General features: G+C 41.4%; 3 protein-coding genes across 4 annotated transcripts in view; 2 read left to right on the forward strand and 1 right to left on the reverse strand.

The window, feature by feature from the left end:
* Positions 1 to 7,149, forward strand: part of exoc3l1 (exocyst complex component 3-like 1) — an 18,910-nt gene extending 11,761 nt beyond the window's left edge. Inside the window, exons 9-15 of one of the 2 annotated variants that reach the window (XM_005751204.1) lie at positions 82 to 207; positions 605 to 705; positions 1,388 to 1,504; positions 2,291 to 2,561; positions 2,722 to 2,877; positions 3,904 to 4,040; positions 5,236 to 7,149. In XM_005751204.1, the coding sequence (XP_005751261.1) occupies positions 82 to 207; positions 605 to 705; positions 1,388 to 1,504; positions 2,291 to 2,561; positions 2,722 to 2,877; positions 3,904 to 4,040; positions 5,236 to 5,422 (1,095 nt within the window). In that variant the 3' untranslated portion in view covers positions 5,423 to 7,149. The remainder of the gene's footprint in view (positions 1 to 81; positions 208 to 604; positions 706 to 1,387; positions 1,505 to 2,290; positions 2,562 to 2,721; positions 2,878 to 3,903; positions 4,041 to 5,235) is intronic. The other variant, XM_005751205.1, reaches the window with a different exon arrangement.
* Positions 7,150 to 8,475: 1,326 nt separating this feature from the next.
* prmt7 (protein arginine methyltransferase 7) lies at positions 8,476 to 16,113 on the forward strand. Its single transcript, XM_005751206.1, has 17 exons — positions 8,476 to 8,705; positions 9,358 to 9,394; positions 9,547 to 9,696; positions 9,791 to 9,899; positions 10,137 to 10,249; positions 10,351 to 10,580; positions 10,657 to 10,837; positions 11,324 to 11,451; positions 11,719 to 11,857; positions 11,941 to 12,024; positions 12,117 to 12,164; positions 12,341 to 12,430; positions 12,741 to 12,902; positions 13,260 to 13,334; positions 13,935 to 14,095; positions 14,484 to 14,580; positions 15,208 to 16,113. The coding sequence occupies exons 1-17, from the start codon at positions 8,611 to 8,613 to the stop codon at positions 15,364 to 15,366; spliced, it is 2,058 nt and encodes a 685-aa protein (XP_005751263.1). The 5' UTR covers positions 8,476 to 8,610; the 3' UTR covers positions 15,367 to 16,113.
* Positions 16,114 to 16,464: 351 nt separating this feature from the next.
* Positions 16,465 to 19,613, reverse strand: part of ciapin1 (cytokine induced apoptosis inhibitor 1) — an 8,085-nt gene continuing 4,936 nt past the window's right edge. Inside the window, 6 exon segments of the mRNA XM_013915434.1 lie at positions 16,465 to 16,806; positions 16,901 to 16,982; positions 17,292 to 17,413; positions 17,631 to 17,707; positions 18,384 to 18,612; positions 19,215 to 19,224. Of these exon segments, the coding sequence (XP_013770888.1) occupies positions 16,696 to 16,806; positions 16,901 to 16,982; positions 17,292 to 17,413; positions 17,631 to 17,707; positions 18,384 to 18,612; positions 19,215 to 19,224 (631 nt within the window). The 3' untranslated portion in view covers positions 16,465 to 16,695.

Below are 19,613 nucleotides of genomic sequence, written 5' to 3' on the forward strand. Positions count from 1 at the left end.
TGTGTGTGTGTGTGTGTGTGTGTGTGTGTGTGTGTGTGTGTGTGTGTGTGTGTGTGTGTGTGTGTGTCATTGCTGCTGTAGAAGAGTGTATCTGAATGGATGCACAAAGCTCTGCAGGTGGAGCTGCAGGACTGGCAGAGGGACCAGGAGCCAGATACAGACCATGAGGGCTTCTACCAAACAAGCCTGCCCACAATCATCACACAGGTAACCAGTGCTATAAAAACATCAGATAAATACAATCACAGATCCATGACGTGGAGCAAATTTTACACATTTGAAAGTTTCTTTAATAAACCTTCAAATGAGCATCTCACAATCCTCGCATGCAGCACGACTGTGGATTCTGTCCTGGTTTTGGAGCTGGATAATGTAATCACGTGATAATGTAATCACAATGATGATCTTCATCCCTGTCCACACCCTGCAGATTCTGTATGTAATGAAATTATGTGCTTCTTGGAAATGCACTGGCAGAAACAAAGATCTCACATTCTCTGCTATTAAACTTAGTTCAAGTTCCCCACTGAATGTAGAGTTGGTGTGGAGTGTTTTATATAACTATGCTGTGTATTTTGTGTGGATTTGTGTGTCACGGTGGTAGATGCTGGAGGAGAACGCCCGGGTGGCTCTGATGATCGGCGAGTCCCTGCGAGATCAGACTATACAGATGGGACTGTATGAGATGGAGAACCTCCTGAACAGGTGTGTGCGCATGGACGTTGTGTGTCTGTGCTCCTGAACATACTGCACCCAGCTTTTGCTTAGTATTTGCTCTTTAGACCAGGTTACACTGTTTGTAGACTTCAAGTCAGATCAAGTTTTATCATTTCCTTATTGCTGCTGTGTACACTCACCAGTCATTTCAGTAGATGCTCCTGTTTAACTGCTTATTAACAAACAATCACGAAAACAACTCAGTGGATTTAGACATACAGACATGGTCAAGGCGACCTGGTTCAAACTGCTCTGAGACTTTCAGTCACATCAAACATCAAACATCCATCTCTAGGGTTTAAAGAAAATGGTCCAAAAAGAGAAAATGTCCCAGTTTCTCTAGAAGAGAATGCCTCAAAGTCAAAGCAGAATAGCCAGTGTGGTAGAAGGTTCAGGTTAATGACTCCACTTAACAGAGGTGAGGCCTAGCAAGCATGGATCAGCTGATGCCACCTCTGTCAGGATACCTGTCAGTCAGCATGGATATGCCCCTAAATCCAGTATCCAGCTGGATTCATTAGTCTGTTGGGGTTGACTCTTTTTTTTGGAGCATGCCTCTAGTGGGAAGTTAGAAGAACTACAGTTTGTGCTCTCCCTGCTGCATTTTTCAGCTCCGGAGGTTTCCTTTTGCAATAATTTTGTGAGTCATTACATCTACTTTAACCTCCAGGTTTCGTGAAGCTCTGGTGGAATTCGGAAAGGAGCATCGCAGGGATCTGAGCAACAGCAAAAATAAGTTCTACCTCCACTATCTGCTGGCCTCCATCAGCAACTGCATCATCCTCAAGTAAGTTTGTAGTGGAAGATCAGTGCAGGTGTGGAAGTAAGTAGTCACCACACACAGGAGCTTCTCATTGATAAATGCTCCAGGACGTGCACACTCTCAGTGCTCTCATGTTGAATCGATCCATCATTTGATGGTGTGGGGTCACTTATTATTTCTTAATATCACTTTGAAAAAACTTAAATAGAAACGGAAGAATTCCACTGGAAAGTTCTGAAGCAAAGACATCCCAGTGCCTCTACATGCAGTAGTGGTTCCTTTGCATATTTTTAGACTGGACATAATCCCGATGCACAGGTTGAGTCCTGATCTTTATTATGAGTTTAGCTATAAGTCACACAACAGTTAGCCATTAATAATTAACTGTCGCAATGTAATTTTCTGCACACTGGCTTGGCTCTAAAGCCATGACAAAAGAGGAAGATACAGGGTGAAGGCCACTAAATACTAATTTATCTTGGTATCAAATTAAAAAAAGACAAAGAAAAACCTAACTGTGAGGTGAGAATCATCAGTAATGATGACGTGTGTATCTGGACATGTTGAGTGGCACAAAGCAAAGATCTGTGTGAAAGAAAAGCCGCTGATGGTCTGAGGAAGGGTGGAGTTTAATTGAGGAAACACTCCAGTTGAGCTGATGTTCTGCTCCACCCATCGGCATGGAAACGTTATAAGCAAGCAAGCAGACCATCACAACATGAGGGTGTATGTCATGTGAGACACAGTGAATAGCTGCGCCTGTGAAACGGTATTGTGATTAGTTTCAATCGTTGTTCACTGTCGGTGCAGGAAGTCCACGGAGAGCCTGCAGCAGCAGCAGTCGTCCCAGTCGGCAGGCCAGTTCACTCGCACTCCTCCTAACCCTCTGGCAGCTCTGGACCGGGCGGTGCGGAGGGCGTGCCGGCTTGTCATGGATCAGCTCTTGCTGGATTTGAAGCCTTTCCTCCCAGGCCTGCTCACCCGACCCTGGCTGGCTCAGGGAGACCCGACCCCCAAACTTTGCCGCGTCCTGGAGCGTCACCTGGAGCTGTACTTGCGCGTTCGACCTCCCTGCCGGCAGGTATCAGATTCAGAGAGCGGTTTAGAAATGTACTGTGTGTGTCGAGGGTAAAGGTGGTCTAGAGGTACAGAACCTAATAACCAAAGAAAGTGTAAATAACCTCCAAAGACAGGAATAAGTCTCATAGTGCATATTTATTTTATACATTCTGTGTGTGCAGCGTCTGCAGGAAGAGGCCCAGTGGCTGATGGTGGTGGAGTACGTCAGGGCTCTGATGCAGAAGAGGCTGGTGTGTCGTAGTGGCGAGGAGAGGAGGCAGCTGGCTCAGCAGATGCTTCAGGACGACCAGCTGTTCAGAGAAATCTTCCACAGCCTGGTGGGTATAAAGTACTATTACACAATACACAATATTATTACAGAGGATTCAGAAAAATGTACCAGGTTATGTAACACTGAACAATATCAGTATGTTAAGGTCGAGACTTTGTAGAAATATGAGTACTACATTACTCATACTACGATACGAATGTTACATGTCATGTGTATTTTATTTAGGCCCGTGCTGGTCAATATTCAATTAATTTAACAGATTAACAAAATACACATGACATGTAACATTATAAAATGAACAAGGACATAAAAATGAAATGAAATGGAACAAAATCAAGTGATAGTTTGAAATAAAAATGAAATAATTAAAATAAGATTAACATAAAAAAGAGACCAAATCAAAGGATGTAAAAGTAGAAAAGTAATCATGTGACTCATGAAATTACAAATGCATAATTAGATAAACATTGACGTACAATTTAACTAATTTTTGAACATTTAAACAATATATGATGATTTTTTTTTTTAAATTGAATAATCTAAAGTATAATAAAACTAAAATAGGACATAACATAAAGAAATTGAGAAAAAAATGGAAAAATGTAGAAATAAAAATATATAAATGAAACGAACAAAGTAAAAAAAAAAAGATGAAACGTGGGATTATAGCTTTATGAAATAAACACATTTTTAAAGCTATATTGTGAAATAGAAACGTAATATGAATTACTGCATGACAAAATGAAATACTTCTAATGATCTACTTTTATTGTTAACTACAAATTAATTAATAAATTCATTGGTAGAACAATTATTTTTAAAGAAGTGGTCAAATAAGTTTCTTTGATAATAACACGCTGAGTAGAAAAATCATACATAAGTATTTTATTTACTGATTTATTTATTTAACATTGAGCACTTCGGGGTATTCGTATACATATAGTTTGCCGTTGTACTGCATGAGAATCGTGTTTTCATCTGCTGCGATGTCTTAACTGAATAATTTCCACAGAATATTCATACCTGTCCGTGCTCGATCACTCAAAGCCACACGTGCATCGATCTGTCTCAGCAGGAAGGTGAAGGGTCAGCACCTGAAGTGAACCCTTTGGCCTTACTCCCTGTCCTGGCTGAATTCATCCGCCTCAAAGACCCCAACATGCTCACACTGGAGGTGTCTGGACTTGCAGCCAAATATCCTGACATCAGGTAATCAGCACCTCCTCCACCCTAACTGCTGCTCATTCTGTAAGCTTGATGTGTAAAACAAATACTGCCAGTGTTGTTCAGAAGAAAGTTGTATTGTAGACGTCATACGTCAGCTTTCGGAAACACCGTCTTTAATAAAGCTGCCACAGCCCTGATTGTCTTTGGTTGTTCAGTGAGTGAAGAAACAACAAACAACAGAACAAATTCTTCCAAAGTGAGCAGACAAAACGGGATGTTTCAAGAAGTCTTTGGGTTGTTTCTGAGGTTTAATTCATCTCATAATCAGTCAGTCAGCACGTTTCAAAGGAGAAAAGCCTTTTTTATGATTGCACGCACCACAGGAGTAGGAAAATAACTTACCTGAACAAAGCTGCAAAACGAAAAACCCAGACTGAACATAGCCATAACACGAACTCACTACCTGCTGACCAATCAGGCCTCTAGAAATTAGCATCACCGTTGGTGGAAGATCTCTCAGACCTCTGTGAGATGACAGCAGGAGGGTTTAAAGTTCTTTAAGCACATCTAAAGTCTTTAATCTTTTTTATTGTTTCTCACCACACAGGTTTGCACACGGACAAAGCGTGACATTTAGTTTTTATACTTAGTCTATACTCACTCACAGGCCGTGAGACATGAGGCATGATATTAAGCAAGGCATAAAGTGTGACATTTATGGAAAAAAGAGTATAATAAGGTGATGTGAATTAAATAAAAATTTGATTTTAGATAAAATGAAATGGTCTGAATTAAAGTAACGCTGTCAGGTGAAAAAGAGAGAAAAATCAATGCGAAATAAATAAACTCATATATAAAACAGAATGATCAAAAGCGTAAACATTGTAGAAGGAAAAGCTAAAATCAAGTGACATTGTGAAAGAAAAGGTATCATTAAAGCGATGCCATACGATTTAAAATGATCTGGCTGTAGCTCAGGAAGTAGAGCAGGTCATCTGCTAATCGCAAGATTTGCGGGTCGATCCCTGCCCAAGCCAAATATCCTTGAGCAGGATACTTACCCCAAGCATCCATCGGAGCATGAATGTGTGTGAATGTTACATAGAAAGCACTTACATAGACGTAAGAGCTTGTGTGAGTGAGGTGAGTTGTGTAAGGTGCTTTGAGTGCTGTGTAAGAACCAGTCCATTTCCTTTGGTGAATAATGTAGAAAAAGATTTTGCGTTTGTTCTCTCAGTGAGGAGCACGTGTCCGTGCTGCTGGAAATCCGAGGCGACGTCTCCCGGGACATCAAAGGGGCTGTACTGGATTTGCTGGAGCAGAGCGCTCCCCCTCTTCCCGTCGGATACCGACCCATCTTCACTGACATCCTGGTGCCTCCCTCCACCATGGCCTTCTGCCTGCCAACTGCCAAGTGTGCATAGCTGCAGGGGTTTCGTGTAAAAAGCAGGGAGCTCCTAAATAAACACTTAGAAACAGTGCTGAGCAGAGTCTCCAGCTCTCCTTATTTATTCAAGATCTCGGTGATGCACATGAATTTATTTCTCCTCCAGCTTACCAGGGGTTTGAGGTGGCGACTTGCTGGTCCAGGTCTAATGTCAGCTGCGAGGCAGGGGTTGTTTTGTTTGCCTTAAGTCTTCTATACTTCCAGAAGTCGCTGTCAGAGTTTTCTGCAGTTTATACAACAGAGTTAACAGGACGTGGATGATTTTTAAAGTCCGGTAACAGGACTATTGTGCACTTCATACACTCTCTGTAGCCCCATTTGGATGGAATTTATTTCTCTTTGGCAGGTTGGGTGATTTTATTATCAGTCCACACCATATATGACTTATTTTTCTCTGGGGATTATATTATGATCAAAGTGAAAAAGTATTCAGCTTCAGGTAAGTAACCTGTTCTCTGAACTCTGTTTTCCACTTTCTCAAACTGTCACATTAACAGCGACCAGACGCCCTGTAGTTCTGTTATTTCTAAGCAAATGATAGAAGATAAATAAATGTGTTCATCTATTAACATTTACTTATTTTTTAAATCTTTTTCCTACCTGAATGTTCGTGTCCATTACAATGAGAGCGAATTACTAAAGGTAAAGAAATACAAACAGAGAAACTGAGCGACTGGGTAAAGCAAGAAGAAATCCTGAGATTAAAGTCATACAATTCTGAGAAACACACATGTATGATTTGTGGGGAAAAAATTATATCAACACAAGAAAGAAAAGGAAAACAGAATTTTTATGATGGGAAAAACATCTAATTTAACAATTTCCAAGTAAAATGTAGGTAAAATTTATATCTTTCAATTTGTTTAAATATCTTTAAAAGGAAATGTTAGAACACAAGCAACAGCTTTCCAGTCATTAAGAGAAACAACAAACTACGTTTCAAAAGGAGTTTAAATACTGTGATTTTCCCTTAACCTTCAGTAGTCTCGATACGCTGTCATATTTTCACAGACTTTAAAAAGCTGTTGATGTTATTCGTGTCCAAATGGGACTTTTGGTTCAGGTTTAAAGTGACAAACAGCACAAACAGGCCTGCACGCTGCCTTCGTTCTTCTTCATTACCCACCATGTTACTGGTTAAACGTTATTTCTGCTTCCTGTCACTTTAAAGAGTCAGCGCTGAGCATTGCTTTGACCTGCATGAGTAAAATCTCACATCAGCATAAACGTTTCTATGTGAAACAAACAATCTGCCTGGATAAACTGCACCAAAGTTTTTTGATCATTTCTTTGTGAGAAAACATTTTTAAGACTCAAAATGCTGCATATTAGATTTCTTTATATAAACTAAAAACTTCCTACTGAAAAAAAGACACTTTTAAACTTTTTTTGTGGAGATTTTCATCTGATTTGAGGGAAGACAGAGGTTATGGGACAGATTTATGATATTGGTGGGCTTCAAACATAAAAATGCTTTGAGTTGAGTTTGAATTAAATTGGCTGTGCAGCATGCATATACACATTAATGCAGCGTGGGTGTTTGGCAGGGTTTGCTCCCCGCTGAGTCAAAGTTACTATGGTAAAATAGATAAAAGGTGTAGTAGAAATTCAGATAAAGCATAACTCTTATGTAATGTATATTGAAAACCAAAGCTTTCAAAATGAAAGAAAAAGACATGAAATAATAATCATAGAGAAAGTGCATTATGAAAGAAAAGTGACAAAAAAATAAAGGATGAGAATGAAATTAAACTGAAAATAAGAAATATGAAATACGTGGTTGGATTATTAATAAAAATGAGACACTGATGAATCATTAAATATATAAGTGGCATAAAATATAAAAATATGATATGAAACAATGGCATTATGCATTGAAATGTTAAAATTAAGGTGACATAAAAATGGATGATAATTTAGGAAAGTGCATACATTAAAAAAAGAACAAATGAAAGTGTGTATAAGTTATAGTTTATTATTTAAAGATGAACGTGGTTTCTCTTTGAGATTTCCCAGCTGTGAACATCCCACCAGAGCAGCTGCTCTGTAATCACTCTGAAACTGTGTTTTCATTTCAAGCTTGCTGTTTGTACCAAATGTTGTTTATCTCATTTTTTTAGAAAGTATTTATTGTATTTATGTAACAAAGTCAACTGTTGTCTTTTGTTTGGTGTTTTGTTATTGGTTTTACATTTCTGGTTCAAAGCCTCTAAAGTGCATAAAGTCTGTTCCATAAGTGTTTTAATAAAGTCTTTATCAAGTAAACTTTGTATTTCTATTATTAAAAGCATATGGCACATATTAAGGTTGAAATCACTATCAATCAGCAGATGCAGTGTTATTTATTTATTATGTTCTTTACTTGGCATGAAGTATTTCTTTATATCTTGAACTACTGCACTGTAAATGTGTTTGACTTTTATATATTTTGCTAGAGTGTCCTTTATCTTTCTTGCCTCTTAATTCTTCTTTACGGTGTGTGAGAGAAACAGCATTTCATTTTTGCTGGATGTCCTGTACACGCAGCAAACTGACAGTAAAAATCTTTGAATCTCGCGAGAATGATGAAACGTTATTTTGATAATGAAAGCAAGATTTAGGTGTGAATTTTAATTTTATTCATTCAGGTTTTTTTATTTGCAAAGGCTGTTTCTAGTAACTAATATAGTCACTTTTGAAATCATTTATATTTTTATTTTATGAATTATTATACTGTTTCTTCTTAATATTTTTTTAGCTGTTTAAATTCCTGCTGTCTACTATTTACAGTCTGTTTGGAGCACCCACACTTTCGTTGTACACGTACAATGACAATAAAGGGCTATTCTTTTCTATTCTTTTCTATTCTGTTTTTTTCTTCTCATGTTTTTCTAATATTTTTATTGTCATTTTTATTTTCGTAATTTAGCTTTTCACAAGCCCGATTATCTTTTATAAATGTATTTAATAACCAACTCCTAAATAACGACACAAATACCAAAAAAGAAAATATCAACGACGCAAACCGTCACGTGACTCAGCCTACGTGACGTCACGTGGCAAGATGGCGGCTTCCTTTGGAGAAACGCTGCTGCTGTGATCGTGTTTACTTGCCTACTTGTAGAGAATATTCAGGTGAAACCAGCCGTCATTCAACCGCAGAGGGGTCCGAGTGTCGTGGCGGAGATGAAGACCTTCTGCGGGAGAGCCAACCCGACCACCGGGGCTTTAGACTGGGTGGAGGAGAGCGAGGAGTACGACTACCACCAGGAGATAGCCAGGTATGCTCAGGGCGACCAGTGACCACAGATGTGGTTTACAGATGTCTTGCGTACCCTGAAAACAAAGATCCTTAGAAACACTGAAGATATTCGCCACTCTGTGATCCTGTATGGAAGTTCAGTAATGCCGGCAAAAGAAATTGTAACGTTTGTCATGAAAATTCTCAACTTAAACGTGTAAAAATGCACAATAAAGATAAGAATATGAGATATAAAAGCACAGATAATGATATGGAAACAAACTACAGATACAGTCTCACTCTACACTGCTGCTGATCAATAAAAGGTTTTGAAAAATCAACGTTATTAACTGAAGTGAAAAATATCATGGAAAAAATGGCCTAAAAATGAGAATTGTAAAATAAAATTTAAAAAAATTATATGTTTGTCTTTCTAAATCCAAATGTAAACAGAACATGAATATATTTTTTAAATTGTACATTCATTTTCTTATTTATCTTTTTCTTAACTTTCCTCTGTTTTAATTAAGCTCCTTTGACTGACTTTGTTATGACACATGTTCTTTGTTGGTTATGTTTTCAAAAATGATGATTTTATACGTTTAAACTGCATTAGTGACTAATTTTTATCTTTTTCTTCTTTAATCGGTTTTTTAAAATTTACAATGATCCTTCATCGGTTTATCTTTCAGGTCCTGCTATGCAGACATGCTGCACGATCACGACAGGGTAAGACCTGGAGAAAAAGTCCCTCAGAACTCTCAGAAGTGCTTTTATTATTACTAATAATAAACCCAAATAGATGGATAACGCATATAACAAGTGTCGTGTTTGACAGCAGAAATAAAACAACAACACCGCCAACATGTCTTCCACTGCAGAATAAGAAATACTATGAGGGCATCCGGGCTGCTGTAGCCAGAGTGAAGGCTCGCGGCGAGAGGGTCATCGTGCTGGACATCGGCACCGGAACTGGCCTCCTGTCGATGATGGCCATCACGGCCGGGGCTGACCTCTGTTACGCCGTGGAGGTGAACATCACTGATCGCTCTCCTTCAGCATGGATTCATTTCCCCCTTGTGGTGTTTTAATATCAGTTAATAACTTTGTGATGCTTTCCTGCAGGTTTTTAAGCCGATGGCCGAGGCGGCGCAGTGCATCGTGGAGAAGAACGGCTTCTCCGACAAAATCAAGATTATTAACAAACACTCCACAGACGTCACTGTGGGACCAGGTCAGACACGGCAGTACTGCATCAGGCTGTGTGTTAATGAATCTCAACTTCACAGCTCACCCTAAATCAATTAAATCTTCTGTCCATATATTAACTTACTAACATCACTCTTTTCTCCCAAACTGTAACGATTCACTCCAAGCACAAAACCAAACAAGCAGAGGACATTTAAAAAAACAGCATTCATTACTTACACAGCAGTGCATCTGTTTTCATAACCAGAACCCTGTTTTCCAGATGGAGACATGCAGGTGAAGGCCAACGTCCTGATCACAGAGCTGTTCGATACTGAGCTGATCGGTGAAGGAGCTCTGCCCAGCTACGAGCACGCCCACCAAAACCTGATGCAGGTGTGTGCTGTCACACTTTTCCTGCATTCGTCAGCAGCTTCCTCACAGCTGAAGGTTTGGACTGTTTCCGGTAGTTTTACTTTCCTTTTGCTGCCCCGCAGGAGCGCTGCGAGGCCGTCCCTCACCGGGCCACCGTCTACGCCCAGCTGGTAGAGTCGGAGCTTCTGTGGAGCTGGGCTCAGCTGCAGCCAGTTGAGGTGGAGGGGGCCAGGCTGGTCCCTCCGCCCGCAGTGGGCCGGTGTGCCGGAGCTCACGCGGTGTGTGACATCCAGCTGAGCCAGGTGTCTCCTGCCAGCTTCACCCCGCTGGGTCCCGTCTGCACCATGTTCACGTAAGAAAGGAGACACTTGCTCGTATGCATCTGCAGTTATTCACATCCCTCTCTGACTGTCATCCTTCCCTTTCAGCGTGGATTTTAGCAAACCTGTAAGCAGCGCCTTCCAGGCCCACTCCTCCCAGTTTGTGGCTCAGTCAAGCGGCCGGGCTCAGGTGGTTTTGTCCTGGTGGGACCTGGACATGGACCCCACTGGGTCCATAGTGTGCACCATGGCACCCAGCTGGACTTACCAAGAGCCAAAGATGGCCCCGGTGAGTTACTGCTCTGCTTGTGTTTAAGCAGCCAGTAGCATCAGACTACAGCAAGCTCTTCAACAGCTCAGGCAGCAGTGCCACAAATATTCTTAAATATCAGAGGGAACAACACTTCAGTGCACTCACTTTATATTCAGTGAACATGCCAGCAAAAATCTGTGACATGATTCTTTGTGGTGTGTGCAGCATGGAGAAACAGTAGGAAAATGTGCCTGGCAGTCTTCATCTTTGCATGGATTTTGTACATAATAATGAAACTGCAGTAAAATCCACATCTGACAGGATAAAGAAGCCAGAACTGATATTTTTTAAAGCTAAAATATATGAAGGTATTTTCTTAGCTTTGCATAAACAGCTGAGGTTTGACTCACTGCGTTTAGTATGAGATAAGATAAACCTTCATTAGTCCCACACGTGGGACATTTTTTTTGGTCACGGCAAAAAGTAAATCGATAAATCATCGGTCACTGTCGTGTCTTTCAGTGGCGCGACCACTGGATGCAGAGCCTGTACTTCCTGCCAGTGGAGAGCCAGGTGACAGAAGGAGAGGAGCTGAGCCTGATGGTCTGCCACGATGACTACAGTCTGTGGTACAGCCTGCAGCCTCGCAGGTACGGTTTGCTCAGACGCATGTATACGCTTTGAACAATTTATTTAAGAGACTTCTTGAATCTGCCTGCAGCTCATCAAGAAGACATCAGTGCGATTGTTCTCACTGAATATGAGTGAAAAGATTCATGTGAAAAGCTGCACCCTATGATTCAGCGGATGGTAGAACCACGTTTAACAGCAATAACTTGAATTATCAGACATTACTCACAAACATGTCCTCCTGGTTGGGAATTGTCACAAACTGGTCTGAATGTCGATCGTTTCAGCCAGCGGGGCTCACAGACTGAGGCTCCTCCCTCTCGGCCATGTTGCACCTGCCAGGCTCACCTGGTTTGGACTCGGCCGCGTTTCGGCGAACTTAACGACAGACGGCGTACGGAGAGCTACGTCAGCGCTCTGCGCAGCGTAAGTGGAGGCATCGAGGCCGCCTGTGTAAATTCATATATTCTCAAATACGACTGCGGTTTAACGAGCCGGGTGACCTTCAGGTGCTGAGAGAGGACAGCGTGTGTCTCAGCGTCAGTGACGGGAGTCTGCTTCCTGCGTTCGCTCACATGCTCGGAGCCAAGAAGGTACGCCGCTTTCACCGCACAGATACTGTCGCTCCGTGACATCATCAGCGTCACGCCTGTTTTCACTTCCCTGTGTTTCCTTTTCTACTCAGGTGTTCGGTTTGGAGAACTCCCAAATGTCTAAACAGGTTATTGATGAGGTAATCATTCAGATCATTCTCAGCGGTGATGCTTTGAAATGTTTCAGGCACTGTATGATTTTTATTCTTGTTTCATTTTGGTAAAAAGATGATAAAATGGTTTCATATAACCAAAACTGTGTCTTATCCTGCTTGTTACGTCCTGTATATCAACATGAAAGCATCTTTCTCTGCAGGTTTTGGAAGCCAACTCCATGAAAGGACGCGTTGAGCTGCTGGAGATCAGGCCGGAGCAGCTGACCAGTAATGATGTAGGAGGAGAACAGGTACCGTCGTCTTCCCGATGCAACCAGGAAGCATCTGAATGCAACACATTTAGACTCCTTTAGAAGGATCTACCACAAAGCAGGATTAAAGGGTTGACAAGTTTAAAGTCTTGAGTTTTCTGTGTCACGAAAGTGGCTCTCTTTTGACCTGGCTAAATCACCGTGGTAACACATAACCTGGTCCAGTCCAGTCAAACTGGGAGCATCTATTAATCTGTTATGACAGAGAGGATTTTACGTCAGGAGTCCCACCCACATGAGTGCTAAGGAAACTGAAATGTGTGAGGTGATGTTGGCCTCTCCTGTGCAGATCTCCGTCCTGATGGGTGAACCGTACTTCAGCACCAGCCTCCTGCCGTGGCACTCCCTGTTCTTCTGGTACTGTCGCACTGCCCTGGCAGGTCTTCTGCGACCCGACGCCAGCATCCTGCCCCGCTCTGCCTCCCTTCACATGGTGGCTGTGGAGTTCCAGGTGAGGCTGTTACGATTGTTGTTATCATCTGAACATGGGACCCATAAATATTAAAACCAAAAAATCTTCTCTTTGTGGAAATGTTCACAGATGAAGGCGCTGTTAAATGTTTCATCCAAATGGCAACAAACAAGTTGCTATTTTGTTTGATTGTTTTTGTTTTGTTCACACCAGTGAGTGAAGGTGTTAAATACTCTGATCATTTTCTGCATCTCCATCTTTCAGTTCTAGATGCTGTGAGATTCCTCTCACGTGGAGGGGAATGACTGTGATTTGAGATTCAGTTATTTTAGACATATATCCAATTATTTAACCAAAAAAATAAACGCCTTGTTTCTGTCTTTGTCCGTCTGGTAGGATTTGTGGAGGATAAGAGCGCCGTGTGGAACCTGCGAGGGCTTCGATGTCACGCCCATGGATGAAATGGTCCAGGTAAAATGAGATGATTTCACTGGATGTTAAATGAGGTTTTGAATGAGTTATTTCTATTTTAATGGTAACACTGTAACATTTGGAGCAGTAAAAAGCATTATCTTAAAAAGTCATTAGAGATGATCTGTAGTCGTGTTTATTGAACTAGTGCTCTGTGCTACTTCTATTTTGTGAGTTCTATCAGCTTTTGGGATTGAAGGTGTCAGGAATAAGACAAATACTCAAACAGAGACACCTCTAAATACTAGTTTGACCCTGAGAGAGGACTTTCATGTGCACAAGCTTGCTGAATCATTTCAAACTGCTGAACTTCAGCCTTCAAAAACTGAACAGAAAACATAATGAAAGCAAAGCAGTTAATGACTAATGAGCGATTTGGGAGATTTCAATGCAGAATCAACAGTACAGTAAAACATTGTGTCATCTGCATATAAATGTACATACCAATTTGTGAAGATGAAATAATGTAATAAAAATATATTACAAAAAGAAGTGGATCTACAAATGAGCCGTGTGAAACAACTTTTATTAATTTTTGGTATAAATTCGAAGCTCATCGACTCCTGCTGATCACAACTATCTGTGTCCAAATAAATACAGCGCTCTCTGGATTTCCGCGAGTCCCGTGAGGCGGAGCCACACCCCCTGTGGGAGTATCCTTGTCGGGCTCTCACCCAGTCCGCCGCCACCATGACCTTTGACTTCACACAGTGCCTCCCTCAGCAGCCAATCAGCAGCCAGGGCTTGCTGTCTTTCATTAGGTACAGTTACTTTAATCAGTGCCAGAACTAATTTGAGACATACATGTCAGTCTAATATGTCAGTTTTCCATCATTGTGGCTGTTGTGTTATTTGTCTTTTCTTTTCTGTAGTTTGTTTTGTCTCTTCTCTTTCTCCTAACTCCCGATTGGTTGAAGCAGCTACTCCCTGAGCCTGGTTCTTCCTGTCAAAAGGGAGTTTTTCCTTCCCACCATCCAAATACTTGCTCACGGGGGACGTCTGATTTTCGGGGTTTTCTCTCACCCCGTAGAGCTCCTTTTATTGTTGTGTTTCGATGCTGTTAAAATACTACTGTGAGGTTTGACGTTCATCTTCTGCTTCATAGAGTTGAGTCAGTAACATATTTTCTATGTTAAACGTGCTTTTCAGGGAAGGTCGTTGCCATGGTGTTGCATTGTGGATGGAGTACCACCTGACAGATGACATCACTGTCAGCGCAGGTCTCAATGGACCAATCAATGAGCAGGTAACTGCCTCTGATTAGAGCTTAATGTCTTTACTAAATGACTCTCTAACTTAATTGCTAACACAGTGTTGAAAGAGCCGCCACCACAGGGTGAGAGGAGAGGTTCACCCTGGACAGGCTGCAGGACTAACACAGAGACACAAACAACCATTTACACTCACGTTCATACTTATGGGTAATTTAGAATCACCACTAACTGCATGTCTTTGGGCTGTGGGAGGAACCACAGGGAGAACCTCTTACCCAGGCATTCGCCAGCACCACCAACAGATGTGTAGTTGTTATACAATTTTAGTCTTCTTTTGTAGTTGCAGCAGTTTAGGAGGAGGCCGGCCGGGTGTCTGCACCCTCTTAACCCTCATCGGCTGCTTGTCAGTACTCCTGGTTGTTTCTAATGTCAACAGATTTACCTGCTATTATTTGGTAGAGCTGTTTTGTTTCAGTGAGAAGAACAGTGATTATGAGTGCATATACAATACTGTAAATGAAAAACAATTAAAGCAAAATAAGTTTAAAGAATCACTAAAGATTACTAAAAGTGGTCCTCGGTGGAGCGTTTCACTGGGAGTGTGAAGTTTGCGGACACAGTGGACTTGTTGGGTTTTACAGCAGATGTTTCTCCTGCAGGGCGACTGCGAGTGGAGTCGACACAGGAAGCAGGGAGTGTACTTCTTCGGGTCGCCGTGGGAGATCTCAGGTGACGGCAGGGCCGCGGTGTCTTACAGTTTCACCTTTGAACCCAGTTTAGGAGATATTAGGATGGACTTCAGTGTCACGTCTCAGTGACGTCGAGCAATCACCGACTGAACAGCTCACTTTTTACCAAACCTGACATTTAACATGTTCTGACTGAATCTCCATGAATAACCATAATTCAGAGTGTGGAACATGAGAAGCTTAGTGAGGATGTCACCAGTTCTATTTTTTACTTTCTGAGATGATACCGCTGCGGGATATTTTGTATCAGCTGGACATTAAAAGTCTGTTAGAAGTTTGTTTTTTTTTAAATTCTCCTTACAATAAAGGTTTGTACACAAAAACTTCTTAGAAGAGATGTAGCAGCTGTCAGTCAGCAGGTTACAGTCTAGTAAAGCCAAATGTTGTTTTGAGAGACTATTTATTTGATATTCAGGAAATTGTTTATAAAGTTGTTGTTTTTTAAATTGGTGTCAGAGTTTTTGTGAAAGACGTCATATATTCTAAAACGAGTGTTTAAAGCTGCTGTTTGACATGAATGTTTTGCTAACGAGGTGTCAAATTTGCCCAAATAAGTTTTGTGACTTCATATTTTGTATTTTTTGTCTTCTGTAGGGAAACAATATTTAATAGTTTTCTCTAGAAAATGCTATAAAAAAAAGTTTCTTAATTTCCTAAACTTTAGATGTTTTTAAAAGTTTGAGAGTCGGCTAAATTATTTTCTTTCAGAGCAAAGGATTACATTTAGATCCTGGGCCACCTGCAGTCACATTACCAATAACCATTTCTTAAGTATTAAGTCACATGCAGTGAAATAAATGGGATATGTTTAAACATTGTAAGGCTGGTTTTAGTTTATTGCAATGAAACAAAGAGGCAACAACACTTCTTTGCCTTCCACATACATACAGATGCTTCATTTGAACGGTTTAAACGCGGTTTGGTTTCGATGTCAGCGTTCGTAAATCTTAAACAGCCACTCGGTTCTTCAGCTGTTAGCGATCAGGTGTAAATGGAAGTTAAATTCAAGGAATAAAGAAAGCATGTCAGCTTTTCAGTATGACCTAGAAAGCCTTCAGGTGTAAATGCGCTCTCACTATAGACTTGTAGTCAACGATGAATCATTTCTATTGAAGCTTCAATGATGGAAACTGCAATCCAGCTGACAGATGGAAAAAACCATTTCTGTATGGTGTAATTGCATCTTGAGAGTTTACTTTATGTTTTAAATCTCATCACAGCAGGACTCAAACATTCTCAGTGCATATTTACTCCCGTGTGGATTATAAACAAAATGGATCAGCGAGGTGCCTCACTGATCCTCGGGGTTTAATCAGAGGGAATCGTGTCTACAGGGTCGGAAAAGAGAGGAATGTCATGTGTTGAGGTTTGAGCAGTGCGCGTTGCTGAAGTTGTGTTTCAAGCATCCGTCAGTGTTTTGTTGTCCAGAACGATTTTCTCTCCCGGCTTGAACGCCGGCATCCCCGCGTACGGGCAGCTGGCACATCGGAAAGCATCGCCAAGGTAACACTGCCACAAACAGAACAAAGATAATTATTATTTCTTTATTAGAACCAGAGGAGGGATGAGGAACCAATGCAGGCTTTTGAAAGTATACACTCACACTTCCACAGGCTGATTTTGGCAGGTCCGTCTTCTGTTTTCCTTTACTCTCCTGCTCCAGTTCTTCAGCTAGCCCACACGTGCTACACAAACATACAGTACAGCATCACGTCACATGATGTCCTTCATGCTCATGCAAAAGTTTCAGATCGCTGCAAACTTCAGATTGCTCATAACACTGGATCTGTATGCTGTCAGTGAGAGCAGACGTCCTTAATGCGGACATCTCAAACATAAATTTTATAAGTCATGAAGCTGTAAATGAGCATGAGCCCAAAGGTTGTGCATGGGTAAACGTGTAATATCTGGTTAAAAGTGCACTGACATTTCTGAAAGCTCGGATCTTGGTCCTAAATCTCTCCAAAATATGTGAGATTTAAACAAAACCTCACCAGTTCTTGCAGGCTTTCTTCTTCTTGTCGGCTCCTTCTCCACAGGCCGGAGCTTTAAGAGAAGCTGGATCAGGTTTTTTCAAGTCATCTTCATCCAGCAGAGCATCCGAGTCCATCAGATCCTACACAGAACATAAACACGAGGGACAAGAAAAACATCAGTGTGTCATTTATGTGTTGCATTACTCCAGGTTTGAGCAAACTGCAGAAAAATCAGCAATTCCCCACAAACTACATCGTGCTGAAATATATATATTTTTCTTTAAAAGAGGATTTCAGCCTGCCTAATAAACGGTCACGTGTGCGTGGTTCAGCGCTTCAGTCGGTGTACAAACTCACCACATCATCGTCGTTCATGTCGTTGGCTGACAGCGTCCACATTTTCACCGTGTTGGGATCCAGAGCAGGTTTCTCTGCTGAAATCACACATTTTAACCAACATTAGCTTCACAGCAGACAGTCTGAGGAGCTCACAGACTCACTCGTCACTTCTAATGATGCAAATGCAGCATTGTTAAAAAAATATAACAAAATAAAATGTTAGTGTAGTGAGGACGACAGACACCCCGAATAGGAAATGAAGTTTCGTCCTCCAAATGGAAATTACAATATTCATAAAAAAAATAAAATAAAAGAAGCGATCGCAGACAAACTGGATTATTGTGTCTGTATAAAGAGTCGAGAAAGTCACTCGTCTTCTGTTGATAGTCTTTAAAATGTGAAAACATTTGTTTGTTTTTTTCCAAATCGGTCAGCAGATTCCTAACCTGATTGTTCTTGACTTCATAGTGGTACTTCTTGTTTCTTCAGTTGGATTTTCTTTCATTTTAAACTGAGCAGAACTCAGTTTATTAACAAAGTATTCCTAATGCCCAGACAGTAACTTCTCCTTTGTTAGAGCCATAAATCTGTCTAATCCTGCACCACAGGGCTCATCCCTATCATCATCATCATCATCAACTCAAACCTCTCTACAAACTAAAGGGAATCTGGCATCTGTGGCCTATTACATTAGATCACAGTTGACAGAGACGGTGAGCTGTGGATTCAGAGACAACAGGAGAAAGAACAAAGCACACTCATGAAGCCTACCTGGCTTGGCTGTCTTTTTCCCAAACGACAGTTTGATCTGGCTCGATGACCCCACCTCAAAGTCGGGTTTGGAGGCAGATACGCGGACTCGAGACAGGGAGTCTCCTTGGTAACCAGAGGCTGCCCTGAGGGAGCTCAGCGCTTCAGGACTGAGCTCTGCTTTGCTGATCTGAATGACGAGACAGCAAACTGATATAAGCATGGCACAAAATCAGGGGCTGGATCCAGCCTTGTGAATACGCCCAGCTGGGAGCATTTTTTTTTTCCCCCACCCGTGACGTGAAGACCCACAGAAATAACGTGTAGCAGCTAAATTCGCTGCTTAACTGGTGGACCCACAGTGAACTGAGGATTCCTCCATGTTCATACTAACACTCTGGGATGTGCAGCACACTCAGAGCAGCAGTTATGCTGTGCCCTCCCTTATTAATCAGCACTGGTTAAGGTAGGATGTGGCGTCATGTCGGTGTAGCACTTTCCCTGTCCCTATTACACCGTTATTGGGCTGGGAAGAAAGTGGCAGTGTAGCGTTTTGCCCAAAGTTCACGTTTGTTTTAACCTCAGCAAATTTAAAAAATAAATACATAAAAAAGCTATGCAGGTTTTGGGGAAACCTTGTGACATGTGCAGAGGAGGGATGGTGGATATATTGGACAAAGGATGCTGAATATGGACATGACAGAGCAGGATGGCAGGGATAGGATGCGATGGAGGCACATGATGCTCCATGTGAATGAGGAAGCAAAAATGACCATCAGGTCAAACAAATAACAATAATTAGACCTCCTCAGTAAGGGGATTCTCAGAAGCCAGCAACTGAAAGACCCAAACCAACTTCTTTCTTCCAATCATGGTCCTCACTGTTCAAGCAGCTGGAGACTCAAAATATGTTTACAGAGACAAGCTTCCAGGAATTTAAACCCAAAACTAACTTCACAACATGTCAACCGGTGCCTCAAGTGCTCCGATCAGCTGGTCTAAGTGGAATAATGTCCTGAATATGCATGTTGCTGGAGTACACAGTTGCAGATGTTGGGGAAAACATCCCTCTACTCCACAGTGTGAACTAGGGCTGTGCGATATGACCAAAATCTCATATCCCGATATAAGACATCTATCATCCCGATAACGATATAAATCACAAACATTTAAAATTTTCCGTAAATTCCGTGAATCTCGGGCAGCTCGACTTGCATGAAGTGTTTTCAGCTGGGCGTTGTGTACCTGGAG

Source organism: Pundamilia nyererei, unplaced genomic scaffold (genome assembly GCF_000239375.1).
Source record: "Pundamilia nyererei isolate P.nyererei 1_Seehausen unplaced genomic scaffold, PunNye1.0 scaffold00303, whole genome shotgun sequence".
NCBI classification, from domain to species: Eukaryota; Metazoa; Chordata; class Actinopteri; order Cichliformes; family Cichlidae; genus Pundamilia; species Pundamilia nyererei.